Raw genomic sequence first — 13,926 nt, forward strand, 5'->3', positions numbered from 1 at the left:
GCATCCCACAGGGCCTGGGTGTGTGGGCGCTGTGGGCTGTGTGGACTCCAGGAATGGACATTCCAGCTGCCCTTGCAGGATGTGTGTGCAACCCCACACGCAGACGCCCCTGCCCTCACAGACAAGGGCCCGTCTGGCTCATGAGGGCGGAGAAACAGTCAGAATCAAGTCAGAGAGAGGGAGAGGTTGGGAAGCAGTCATACCCCAGGGGCCAAGGTGACAGCCATTCTAGTAGTGTGATCCCTGGAAATGGCCAAACTGCAGGGCAGCCCCTTGCTCTGCCCCCCCACCCCCACCCCAGAGCTGTCTGTGGAGCAGTGAGGCCGGGTGCACAGCCCTCTCCCTCTTTACCTGGATCATGGAACAACCTGCCAAGGGAGAGAAGCTCTGGGGAGAAGCCAGACTACTTTACTTTCGGTGACCATGGTGTTTTGTCACCTGCCATGTGGCCCACTGTCCTGAGAATGGGGACCCTGGGCTCCTGATCGCTGGCTTAGTGAATTTGACTTTCCTGTCATATGCTTTCTCATCCTTTCATCCTCTGAAGGCAAAGGGAGATGGCATATGAGTATATTTTTAATCTGAGTGAAGTGAAGGCTTTTTCATTTGTTTGCAACATCCCTTGATTACTGCTGTTTACTAAGCACGTTACTAAATGGTAGGCTCTCCGCAAGGCACCTCAACTGTGTCCTCTCGTTACCATCCTTGGTTCCAATCCGCACATGGAGAGCGGAGGCTAGAGAGGTGGGATAGCTGTGTGCGCAGTCACCCCTGGCCACCTGCTGGGCTGGGGGCAGGCTTAGGTTACACTGCTTCAGAGCCACTGCTCTTCAGTATCTGTCTTTGTGTTCTCGCTGTCCCTCGAAGGCCCCCTCTGAACAGAAGCCGGGCAGCAGGGTAGAGCTAAGAGCCTACCTGGGCTTCCAGTCAGGCAGACCTGCGGTCACGCTCAGCCCCCTCTTCCTGGCTCTGTCCCCTTGGGCAGGTCACTTCATCTCTCTGAGTTCCTCATCTGCAAACAGAGATGGCACCCCCATTACTGCCTTGAGTGAGATGCCGCCTAGAAAGCAGACGTGGGTGTGAGCAGTTGTTGCTGGTCTGGCTCGGCTGCTGTTAATGATGGCAGCCGCCTGAATCACTTTTGCAGCACTTAGCTTGAAGTAGCGTGGAACACATTTAATAAATGAGTAGAGTTTACTAAAAAAATTTTGCCTTTTCCCAAACACAGTAAACAGGAAGCAGTGTAGAGTTAGAACTTATTTTACTTAAACACTGGGAGTAGGGGGCGGAATCCTTGGTTGGGAGAATTCTTGGAGTAGCAAGCGATTGTAAATTTCATTGTAAATGCCGCAGAAATCAATGCCAACTGCTGACTGCAGTAATATTGGAGAGTTTTCCTCCAGGAGAGTGAGCCTCTTTTCACAACTTTGAGTCACTGCACGGTAACTTAGATGGCTCACTAGATGCCAGTGCGCTCATTCGTCCCTTCAGCACTCGTGTGCAGTGCCAGGCACCGTGCGAGGCACTGGCCATATGATGATAAACAACATAGCTTCAGTTCCTGCCAGCAAGGAGCTTACAGCATTTGAGGAATGACAAAGCAATATTTTAAAATTAATTGCACCAAAAGCAATTGCCCGAACAGTAATTGACCACAGTAATGAGACGTGAAAGAAAGAGTTTGAATTAAAAAGTGCTTATATGAGGACCCTAACCTGGACTTGGATGCTGGGGAAGGCTTCTTTCTCTAAGGAAATGACATTTAAACTGACTCCTGCAGGACCAGGGGTTGACCTGAAGCAGGGAGGAGAAAGACTATTTTAAACAGAAGAATCAGCTTGTGCAAAGGCCCCAGGCAGGAAGTAATTTAGCATATTCAAGGAATTGAAAGGCCTGTGTGGCTGGAGAGGAAGGAATGAGAAGGGAGAGACAGGGATGAAGCTGCAAGAAGCCAGCAGAAGCCAGACTGTGCAGGACTGTGTGATGGTGGTTCATGTGAACCATGTGAAACAAGCAAAAGCCGAGTAAAACCCTGAGAGTTTACTTACATCCCCAGAGCAGTGACGTACCGTTTCAGCGTGCTTCCTTTCCCAGTGTATGCATTTAAGGTATTGACTTTTCTATAAACACAGCTTTAGCTACACCCTACCAGTTTTGATATATTTTCATTGTAATTCATTTCAAAATTTTTCTAGTTTTAATTCTTTCTTCTTTGACTCATAGGTTATTTCAAAAATGTGTTGCTTAATTTCCAAACGTTTGTCAATTTTCGTTACCTTTTTAATAATTTCTAGTTGAATTCTGTGATTAGAGAACATACTCTAAATCCTCTAAAATTTTTTTTCTTTTTGAGGAAGATTAGCCCTGAGCTAACATCTGCCGCCAATCCGCCTCTTTTTTTTTTGAACTAAGGAGAATTGGCCCTGAGCTAACATCCATGCCCATCTTCCTCTACTTTATATGTGGGACACCTGCCACAGCATGGCTTGATAAGCGGTGCGTAGGTCACGTCCAGGATCCGAACTGGCGAATCCTGAGCTACCAAAGCGGAGCATGCGAATTTAACCACTACACCACTGGGCTGGCCCCTCTAAAATTTGTTAAAACTTGCTTTATGGCTCAGTATATGATTTGTTTTGATAAACCTTGCATGTGCACTTGAAAATAATGTGCATTCTGTGAATGCTGTTGTATTCTGTATTTCTCAGTTAGGTTAAGTTGGTCAATCATGTTCAGATTTCCTGTATTGTTACTGATTTACGGATTTATGGTTTCTTTCTGAGTTCACTTGCTTTCTGACTAAAGGACTTCTTTAGTAGTCCTTTTAGTGTAGCTTTGCTCATTACAGACTCTCTCTATTTTTATTTCTCTGAAAATATCTTTATTTCACCTTCAATTTTGTAGAATATAGCAATCCTTTCTCTCAGCTCTTTGCAGGTGTCTTTACGTTCTCATTTGATGTCTGTTTTTCCTTGGAGAAGTCAGCTGTTGGTATTATTATTACTCTTTTGTAGTAATTTCTTTTTTTCTCTATCTGATTTTCAGATTTTCTCTGTCTTTGGTTTTTTTGGCAGTTTGACTATGGTGTGCCTACATATAAATTTTCTTTCTTTTTTTCCTTCTTAGGATTCATGTCTTGGGGTTTGATATCCTTTTCTTTGTTATAGAAATTTCTCAGCTATTATTTCTTCAAATAAAAACTCTGCTCTATTTTATCTTTTCTCCTCCCTGGAATTTCAGTTTTGTGGATTACTGTGTCTCTCATGCCTCTATGCTTTTTTTTCTGTTGTCATCACTTTTTTTCATCTTCATGCCGTAGCGTGAGTTTTTTCTATGACCTTTCACTTCACTAACGCTCTTTTTAATGTGTCAGGTCTGCCTTAAACCTATTTACTGAATTCTGAATTTAGATTATTGCGTTTTTTAAAAAATTCTAGAAGTTCCACTTGCCCCTATTTTCCCCTAGTCTCTGGTAATATTCTGCGTTTTGCCATCTGTTTTCTTGAACATGTTAATATGGTTAGTTGAAGTCATCTGAGGGTCTTTTTCTATTGCCCTGTTTGTTTCTCTTGGTCCTGTGTCTTTGTATGCCTGTCACTCTTGGTTGAGTACCAGATGCTGTACAGAGGCTCTGGAGTATGTTGACCCCCAGAGGTACCTGCCCTGCTCCTGATGGCCACCTGAGTGGCGGCAGATCACCTTAAAGCCATGGTAGGCAGAGCGGCTGGGCACTTGCCTGCAGTTTTAATCACGCTTGGGCTGCTCCTGACTCCCCCGTTTCTGGGGTAGGGCTTCCAGGGCTCTTCTTTCTTGGTGAGCTCTCAACCCCTTTTTTGCTTCCTTAGGTTTGTGAGACTTGTGAAAATTCTACTCTGCCTTTCAGTGGCTTTTTACTTAGCTCCCTAGCCACCTACCTTGAGTAGCTCAAGAATCTGACAAATGCTTTGAAAAAGGAAGAATTCTGAGTGTTGGCTCACTACTTTCTAGTTCCCTTCTCTCCAGAAGCCTGATCCCCCAAGTCCTCGTGGCCTCGGCAGCCTCAGACTGCAAAGAGTGTTGTCCCTTACAGTCCTGCGCGAGTGCCAGCAGCTCTGCTGGCCTCTCCGCCTTCCAGCTGAAGCTGTGTGCCTGGCTCTCAGCCTCCCTTCCTACACCAAGAACTGGCAAAAACTCTGAGAGGACAAGTGGCTCTGGGAATGAACACTCACCTCTCTACAATTCCTTCTCTTCATAATTTTGGCCCTCAAGTCCTACTTTGTCTTGGTCCTTAGATGCCTTCAAACAGATTTTTTATTTCAAACTTTTAAAATCTTTTTCTCAAAGGAGAACTTAGTTGCTGCACTGTAGCTGGGAGCAAAAGTCTTGCCTTACTTTTTGAAGCATGATTAGAGTTTGCCGAGCAGTGAACGACCACACCAGGGAGAAGAAACAGAAGCACTAAAGCGGAGTCAGTCAAACACTGGTCACACGAGCAGCATGAGACCCCGACGGCATCAATGACTTTCCTGGCTTTTCTTGGGCCCGCTAAGCTTTTCTGAGGCCTGCCGAGCCCAGCATAAATGCAGGGCCACAGAAGATGCCTGCCTGAGTGTCGGTGGGGAACTCGTGACTGAAGAGGGGTGCTGTTGGTGAGGCCAGAATTCACAACTGGGCACTCTCATTTCGGAAGAATCCTACTGTTGGGGTAGAAATGAGTATCCCAAGCATGTGTGCATGCATACACACGCACACACGCATACACACCCCTCTACCTCACAGCAGCACAGCAGGCAGAATTGCTCAGATTTTCTGAAGGAAAAGATTAAGGCCCCAGGGAGCATCCTGCATTTATTGTGTCTCATCTATTTTTTATGACAACCTTCAGTCCTCCTCCCATGGGATCCTTCAGAGCCTGTCTCGGCTTCTCCCTGTCAGGAAACTTGTACACTCCTCCCTGGCCCCGCAGAGAGCCAGCCCTCAAAGAGGTTAGAACAATTGAGTTGGAGGAAGAAGGTTCTTAACTGTTTCCTGAAACTGAGTCATTGTGCTCCCAGGACTTCCATCCAAAGAGGTCTGATGAAGTAGACATGGCCGCGTGGGACTGCCTGGGGCTGAGTGGCTGTGGCGCGCCTTCACCTCCCTGGAGCGAGGACTTATCAGACAGACGAGGGGTGAGGGTTTGGGCCCGCCTGAGAGCATAAATTATTTTCAGACATTTGAGCTTCCCCAGTTTGCATCTATCTAGTAAGTTAATGACACATTGATTATCTATTAAAACAATGGTCATTTATTTGAACCCCAAATAAGATGACATTCTAAACATTCTTTAATCCGGATAACATTCAAATTTATCTCTCACTTCCCTAATTTACCTAACCTTTTTAAAGGAGCATTTTTCTAATCAGAAATTTACCAAAATACGTGCTTTAAAGTGGTATTCATGGCTCTCTGAGAGGTTAACAAATCAAAATCCGTTTAATAATTCATTTAACAAATCAAAATCCAATTAATATGTTTCTCTGAAAAACCAGCCCTGGCCATCACCACGCACAGCTGCTATGCTGGGCACTCACACAGTCCTCGAGATCTCCTCTTCCATAAGGACCTCATGTGGCAGATGCCATTGTTGTCCCATTTTACAGATGTGGAAGCTAAGTCAGTTAACTTCTCAAACTTAATTTCCTAGTCTATGAAACGGGGACAAGGGACAATGATGGTGTCCATTTCTGTCAAGTTCTTATGAAGACTAAATGCAATGATTTACAGAAGTGCTCAAGGACACACAGCCAGGTGGTGGCAGAGGGGCATTTGAACCCAGGTCCGTATGAATCTAAACTTGCTCTTTTCTGCTGTGCCAGATACTCGCCCTCTCAGAAACTGCCAGCACAGGGAACTAGCGCTTGCTGCTTAGCTGACTACCTGGGCTTCCCAGTGCTGTACGTCTCCTTACATTTCAGCCCACTCCTCTGTGTGTGTGTGGTTTGCTCTGAATGGCAGGGCCCTCTGGAGGCATTTCCTCCCACACCAACGCTGCTAGCAGGAGAAGCAAAGGTGCACGGAAAGAGGATCAACACAGGGGGAGACTGTGTAGTGGGTGGGAATACGAAGACAGAACATATGGTGACAGCGCTCCCTAAGGCCACAGCCCTGGGCTGGTTCTGTGGTGAGTGAGCCTGGGCACCTATGGGCAGCCTCAGTGAGAGGAGGAGGTGGGTTTCTTGCCGCTGCACCCGGCCTGTGCCCTGGCAGACATCACCAGCAGATCCCAGCCACCCCCAAGCCTGGACTCAGCACAACACTCCAGCAGCCGGTCTCGACTGTTTGGGGCTGGCCTTCAAGGTGAAACCTCTCCCTGGATCAGATGAGTTCTGAAGGTAGAGTTTTCAAATCGGAGACTCTGTGCTTGGTTCCTGATTTCAGAACCAGCATCTACTGAGTTGTTCGTCTTTGCATGTCCTGTTTTCTGTCTAGATTTCCCTCCCTCATTTTCCTCACAGATTATGCTCACTTTTCAAAATCCAGCTTATGTATCTTTTCTGTTTACTATTTGTCCTACCCAGAGGTCAGTCCAATATCTTATTTTTCCCCGCATCTCCACTGTCCAGCCCAGGTCTTAGCTGTGACAGGTGCTCACCAAGTGTGTGTGGGCAGGCGGATGAGCTGAGGCCATCGTGTGGACATCAGGGGGGGATTTGCAAACAAATGTTTGACTGCTGAGCACCTTTTCTACAGAGGCTGCTGCAATACGCAGCAGGGACCTGGTGGGGCAGGGGCTCATGTCGGGTGGGGACCTTGAGTCCCAGGGGGCTCTGTGTGGGGTAGGGGCCTTACGTGGGATGGGGCTTTGAGGTCATGCAGCTATGTGTGTAGACCCCAGCGGTGCTGCCTGATGTGTATCCTATGTCAAATGATGTAACTGCTCTAAGACATGCTCCCTTGCTCCTGAAGATTGTTTTGAGGGCATCATGACATAATTTGTCCAGCACGTAGTAAGCAATCAATAAATAGTAGGTATTATTATATAGAAACTCACGTTTTAGTGAGGCAGAGACTGGAGTGCAGTAGCTGGAAGAGGGTACAGTCCTTGGTACCTGAAGTGATTAAATGACTGTCTGAATCTGGAGACACAAGGGAAGGGGTGACCCCGGGACCCCATGGCTCTCCTTTTGGGGATGTGCCTGGAGAGACCCTCACACGTGTGCACAAGCGGCCACGGGCAAGGGGGCGTTGCGGCCCTGCTTCCAAGTGGGAGGGACTGGAAGCAGCCTCGCTGCCTGTGACTGGGCAGTGGGGAAGCAGAATGCCCTGATTCTGGGCCAGCAAAGGCGCTCAAACAAGACAAGGGCGCTCTGCGTGCCGCCCAGGAAGATGCCAGGCACCTTGTCGATGAGCAGCAGTCGTGGTTTCCCCTGTGTGTACGCTCGGCACGCACACGCCGGCCTCCGCTTGTCCTTTAGGCACCTGGGATTCAGGCGGCCGTGGAGAAGGAAGGCTGAGGGGCCACGCTCTGGGTGAAAGGTGTAGATCTCTCTGCACTCGTAGGGCGTGCAGGGTTTAAAGGGCCAGAGGGGACCGTAGCTGTATCTGATACGTTTTCAATTTTGTAAAAATACAAATTTGTATTTGTAAAATGTAAAAATTATGTATAGCTTATGTAATTAAAAATTGATAAGAATATAAAGACAATTACAAGAGAAGAGATGATAATGATTTGGGCCACAGGAGAGGGAGGTTCCTCGCACAGTTGGGAATCAGGTCCCCAAGCTGACCGCTGACGATGACCACGCAGAGACACAAGAGGTGGCCTTGGAACTGTGTTCCTGGTTGTGTGAGTGAGTGTGTGTACACATGTGCACGTGCATGAGTACATGTGAGTGTGCACATGTGTGTGCACGTACATGTGTATGTGGGGAGGCATGTGTATGTGAGCATGTGTGAGTGCCTGTACATGTGTGTGAGTGTGCTCGTGTGTGAATGTGTCTCTGTGTGCATGCATGTGAACGTGTGCATGTGTGTGTGTACGTGTGTGTGAGTGTGTTGCTTTCTGGCTGAGGCTTGGCCTCTAACTCGCCCTGGTGCCCTTTTCTTCAACTTCCCCCTCCATCAAAGACTGAGGCTGTGGGATTAGGTCTGTGGTTTTTAAATGTTCTTCAGCTGTGGCCCTAGTGTTCGGAGGAAATCGCATGTGACGTGTGAATGCGTGAGGCACAGATAAGCTGTGATTCTCGGTGAAGCCAGAATGGACATTCCATGGTTCTTGGGTCAGAAGCCCAGCTCCTGGCAGGCTGGCGGTCTGGGGAAAGGCAGGCTGCTTGCCCTCAAGGCCCCTCTCCCCTGCCTCCTGCAGGCCCAGCCCACTCACTCGGGATCCTGCCGGTGCTGCTGGCCACGTTTGGGCTGATGTGCCATTTCACGAATTACCAGGGAGATCGTGAGAGATGGACCTTGAAGCAGGCCGCAAAGGTTCCATCTGGAACAACGTCGAAACGTTATTGAGAAAATGAAACTTAGGAATTAGCCTGGGTTTTTCTGTTCTGCACTCTGTGTCACCATAAATAATCCAGTTCTCTGTGCCTGGTGCTTCCTGCTGTGCTGTGCAGGCCACCGTAGAGAGACTGCAAAGGCTCCAGAGGGAGAGAGGCCACAGGGTTAAAAGGGTTGAGAAGGTAGATGCTACTTGGGAGGGGGAAGGCTGGCCAGAGGATGTAGCTGTATTTCTCTGAGAGAGACATTGTCTGATGTAACAGGACTAGAGCCTAGAACTGCAAGCTTGAAAATTTAAGTTAGATCTAGAGAAGGACTTCCTGGCTTGCAGTGAGAGATTGTAATGTTATAATTGAGGGAAGGAAGCTGTGCAGCCTTTATCTTCCTCTGGAGCTTTTTAAAGAAAAGCAACAGTGTTACTCTGTACTGGGATGTGGCATGGCCAGCCCTCTTCCCCATCTGATCACAAACAACAGAAGAGCCACTTCCTGTGCGTCAGCGTCAGCCTCTGTCTCGCCTCCCCTGGCTGGCAGGCAGCCGGATGCCAGTCTCTCCCAGGAAGGGTTTCCTAGTGGTTTGCTCTTGACCCTCTTTAGGGCCAGGAGGCTGTCCCCTGTTCTGGTGACTCATCCCGTAGCCCTGCTCTGGCACAGGGGCTCCATAACCTTGCTTCCCCCTTAGTGTTTTTATAGTTACTTCTCTGTAAAGAGAAGATTCGATGGCAGTGATCTGGAACCTCTCCTGAGGCTAGTACTGGACACAGTGTGTGCACGACGGACGAGGCACGGTCTTGGCCTCCGCTCGAGAGCACAGAAGCCCCAGGCTGCCCTGGTCGCAGCCTGCCCACCTCCCCAGACAGCATCCTCTCCCTCTGGACTCCTCCCGAGCATGGGCCCCTGCCCCCACTGCAAGATGGATTTAGCGCTCATCTTTGATGCCCCGCAGAGCCTGGCGGCCCCTGGCACACCTCCTGCCATGCCACTTGTAGCCCCATTTTGCACCGCTGTGTTCAAGCATCAAATTCTGCTAGACTACAAACATTTTGTGGGCAGGAACCTTGTTTTATTCATCTTTGTATCCCCAGGGTCTCGTACTTAAGCGCTCAGTGTATATTTAAAGAATGGAAACCCGCTATAATGTATGATAATTGCTACAGCAGTGTATGAATAAAGCATTCCCAGAGCAGAGGCAATGGAGCAGTTACTTCTGCTGGAGCACACTGGGGCTTCAGAGATGAATTTACCTTTGCGCTGGGTCAGGGTGGGCTCTGCAGTCAGGGGTCAGTGTGCACAGAGACTCGGGGTGGGGCCTTCCCTTGTGAGGCGTTAGAGGAAGGTAGGGCACCTCCCTTGGAGGAGGGTGGATGGGATAAGGCTCAGATGCGGCTGGAAGGACAGGCTGGTCCCAGATGTGAGGGGCCTTGCATGCGTACGAAAGAATTTAGAATTCATTCTACAGGCAGTGGCAAGCCATAAAAAAGCTTTTCAGTGGGGAATTGACATGATCAGATTGGTGTTTTAGAAAGATAACTGGCAGTGTCTGGGAGATGGAACGTGGTGGAGTTGAGGTGGGAGTCGGGAAGCCTGTTCAGGAACTCGCCACAGCCCTGCAAGCCGATGACTCACCGATCAACAGACCCGTGCTGGGGACCTGTTCGTGGGCACGTTCTGGGGTACGGCCGTGAGCCTGGCAGAGAGAGTTCCTGCGCTCAGGGCGGCAAGGCGGACAAATGGTCGGCAGCGAAGTAAGATGCTTGTACAAAGTGCTGTGCGGAAGGTGAAAGGGGATAACGTGAGAGAGGGTGCCTGGGACTTCCAGATGAATGGTCAGGGGCTGTCTCTGACACTGTTGCTGACTGAGCAATGAGAAGGGGCCATGTGGATACCCAGGCCTGGACAGGGAGAGGCCCCTGAGCACCGGAGGGTTTGTTCACTGCCTCCTGGTGCAGCGGGCAGACAGGGGCTCCCAGCAGCTCCAGCACCTGAGCGAGGAGGGGCAAGGGAGCTTGTGTGAGGACCATGGGAGCGGTAGGCTCAGTGGAGGTCCTGTTGGGTTTGAAGTGCCTGGAGCCAGTGTTCCCAGCTGACCCCACTTAGATGGCTTCTGGTGACAGTGGCCGCAGTCTTCACAGTCAGGGCAGCCTCGCAGGGTGGCTGGCCTCCTCCCTGTGCTTTCTTACTGCCCAGAGATCCATGACTCAGGAAACTAGGCTTAGAGAAGACAATTTGTTAATCCCCTCCCCTTGACAAAGACAGAAATGGCATTTCATTCCCAGCTCTATTAAGGGACTCACTTTGGGAGTAAAGCCAGTATCCCCAAAGGCCCGGCTAGGGCTCTTTTCCTTTGTACCACTTCTCTTTTCTTTTGAGTGTTACATTTAGATTAGCTTCTGGGGATTAAATGTTATTACAGTACAGGAACCTTTTTTTTAAATCAGTAAAGAGGCTACCGCTTAGCATCATCATCATTAGATTTATTTTTCCAAGCACTATTGCCTCCCCTGTTCTACTTCTTAAGAGAAGGCTTCGTTTAGGTTTCTTCATGGTCACTTCAGCCTTGGGAAGGAACAGCCTCATGGGAGGCACAGCCTTGCAGTCTAACTCGAGGGTGGGCCTTGGCCCACAGCACTGCCTGGCTGTGGGCTCATCCTGCGATGCGCCACGTGGGTGTGCACCCTCCGTCCTCCCAAGAAGTTAGCCCTGGTGAGGGCGTCAGGAAGTTGTCAAGTGGTAATGGTGACAGAGCTGAAGAATCCCCCTCAGATCCAATCATGGTCCTACACTACTCATCCTTCCGCAAGTGACATGGGCTCTGGGCTCTGCTGACTTACTGAGAGGCTGCCAGCAGGACCCACCCTGGCGGAGGCTGGTAAGACCCGTCTCCCAGTAGCCAGTTCTTCCAGGACTACAGTAGATGTTCCGGAAAGACTTGTTTCCTCTGCAGCACTCTGTGAAAGCATACTCATTTTAACGGACTTGAAGTTTAGTGAGGCAGGTCTCTCAGCTGGTTGTGTTCAAGACTTGCGAGTCTCCAGACCACAGGAGGAAAGGCCATGGCGGGGATGATGCGGGGTCTGAGTGGTTGGGATCTCCACCCACTGCTGTCAGAGCTCTCTGTCTCTGCACGTGCCAACAGGAGGGCCTGCCCTGAGGGGTCGCCTTCAGAGAAATGGTGTGCATAGTACAGGCTGGCCGCTTGGGACCTTGGCACTTTACTCATGCCCACCCCAAGGCTCTATATAGGTCTAGGCTGGAGTGGACCCTGAGAGACCCAGCTTGACCTGTGGCTACCTGTGGTTGCTGGTTTTATTGTATGAGAAAGGGCTTTTGTTTCTGGATAGTCAGATCCAAGAGAGTCAAGAGCCATGATTCTAAGACTTCTCCGTGAAATCCAGTCTCTCTGGGAAGTTGAGGGTATCTACACTAGGTGGTGATTTCTATGAATTCTCTTTAAGTGTTTTAAAACCATCTCTCTCACTGTCATCGTCCCCTGACACATACACACACAAATGAGATGAGGTCTGAGTCACTCTGCCTGGTGACACCCCTAAGACCACAGGCCCCCAGGGCTGGACAGGGCCCTCAGGTCATCTAATCCAGTCCTAGGTTCTGGCGGAGTCCTTCCTGGGGTGCTCCCTGCAGTGAGTTCTCCCAGCCCTAGGGAGCTCGGTGGCCCGTGCCCATCCTCGCCGTCTCCGCACAGCCCTGCCTGTTAGAGAAGTGCTCTCTGACGGAGTTCAGGGCTGTCTCTTGGGAGCTCCCTAGCTCTGCCCCCGGGACTTTCTAGAGCACTGCGAAGATGCCTCTGCATGACAGCCCTAGAGATATTTGAAGGGAACTTGTGTGCCCTCTACACTTCCTTCTCCTTCACCTTTATCCTTTCGGCACTAATAACCAATTCTTGAAACCACCCAACAAGGCACATGCCTGGCTTGCAGGCTCCGTCTCCTCTCCTCGTGCTCCCTGTTAGCATCAGGCTCTGGGAGCCAGGACAGGCTGACCAGCCAGAATGCAGTGCAGCCATAACCTCCCTTGTTTGGAGACCGAGCTCTGTCAACAGCACACTCACCAGGCCACAGCACCAAATAGCTTGATTGTTCACTCTCTTGTTGTCTCGACCCCACTGACAATTCGTGTAAAGCTTCCGGCAAACTCATCTCCATGCACATCTCTAAATGCTCTGTTTGGACCTGGATTCAGGACCTTATATTTATCTCCAATAAACTTCATTTGGGGTAGATTCAGTTCATCCTATAGGCTGATTATTTGGTTATGTAGATACTGTCATCCAACATATTCACCATCCCAACTCCATCCTCCATAAGCTCGCTAGGTATGCCTTCTCTTCAACTAAGTCATCGATGAAAGTGTTAAGTTGCACAAGGCTGAAGACAGAACACCGGAAGAGACCTCCTTCAGAGCTGCCTTCATCCGTGTGGGTGCAATGATGCGGCCAGGTCCTGACACACCTCCTTGGACACCCAGCCCATCTTATTCTTCCTTTCCCACCGGGACCATGAGGTGGAGGCTGGGGCTAGAAGAATAGGCATGAGCCTGGTGTCCTAGCCAGGATTCCTGTTAAAGGGAAGAGGAGAGAGCGTGGAATGACATGTTTGCAATGGGCTCCTCTGTTCCTACTGATCACCTCTCCCTTTTCTAAGTTCTCTGAAACCAGCCTCTTTACTACACCATTCTAGAATCTTATCTGGGCTCTGCCTACATTTTATGGAATGCACCATTTTGAAAACCATGAAATGAAAGACTGTTTCTTTGCAGTCTTCCAGTGTTCCTCATCCTCAAGACTCTGTAAAGATCACCCACAGTAGCTTGGCAGTCCACACTTCAAGTTCTCTTGGTATTCTTAGATACATGAATTGAGAGGAACTTGGTCCTCTCTGGTCACCTTCCTGCCCATGAAGACCTTCCATGCTTTCTGGCTAGCATCTGTTCTGTCTTCTAGGAGGCGATCAAGTACAATAGAAAGACATGCCTTCGAAGCAGAGAAACCTGAGTTAAATCATGATCGTGCCTCTTACTTATGGTGTGAAGCTTGGCCAGTAAGTCCCCTCTCTAAGCTGCAGTCCTCTCCTCTGTAGAAGGGGTGGCCATCCAGAGCTCACAGGCTTGTTGTAAGAGCTGAGAAACCAAACCTCTGTCCGTCCCTGCCCCTTCCCTTTTTTGCTCTGCAGTCCATAGCTCCACCTCCTTTGGAAGCAAAACAAATCAACCCATAGCACACTTCCTCCTACCTGTTCCTGTCCCCAAGCCCCACAGCTTGGGGTATCTAGAAGGAGGACTTCCCATCCCACTGCATCCCCTCCTGCTGCCTGGTCAGTCTCTTCTGCTCAGACCGGGCTGCCTTGTCTTCAGGAAGCCCTGGGGAGCAGGCTCCGTTCTTGCTGTGTGGGACAGGTCTTCATGCAGCAGGACACAGGGGAATCGTGAGGATCTGTTTCTCACTGCC

At 49.6% G+C, this 13,926-nt stretch overlaps 1 protein-coding gene across 5 annotated transcripts in view; it reads left to right on the top strand.

Moving 5' to 3' along the window:
• Nucleotides 1-13,926, top strand: part of CHCHD6 (coiled-coil-helix-coiled-coil-helix domain containing 6) — a 252,155-nt gene that overhangs the window by 211,882 nt on the left and 26,347 nt on the right. The window contains exon 7 of one of the 5 annotated variants that reach the window (XM_023619849.2): nucleotides 4,324-7,665. The exons of the other annotated variants lie outside the window; for them this stretch is intronic. Coding sequence (XP_023475617.2) covers nucleotides 4,324-4,333 — 10 coding nt within the window. The 3' untranslated portion in view covers nucleotides 4,334-7,665. Of the gene's footprint in view, nucleotides 1-4,323; nucleotides 7,666-13,926 lie in introns of those variants that run through there. 5 annotated transcript variants of the gene reach the window in all.

Source organism: Equus caballus, chromosome 16 (genome assembly GCF_041296265.1).
Source record: "Equus caballus isolate H_3958 breed thoroughbred chromosome 16, TB-T2T, whole genome shotgun sequence".
Lineage (NCBI taxonomy): Eukaryota > Metazoa > Chordata > Mammalia > Perissodactyla > Equidae > Equus > Equus caballus.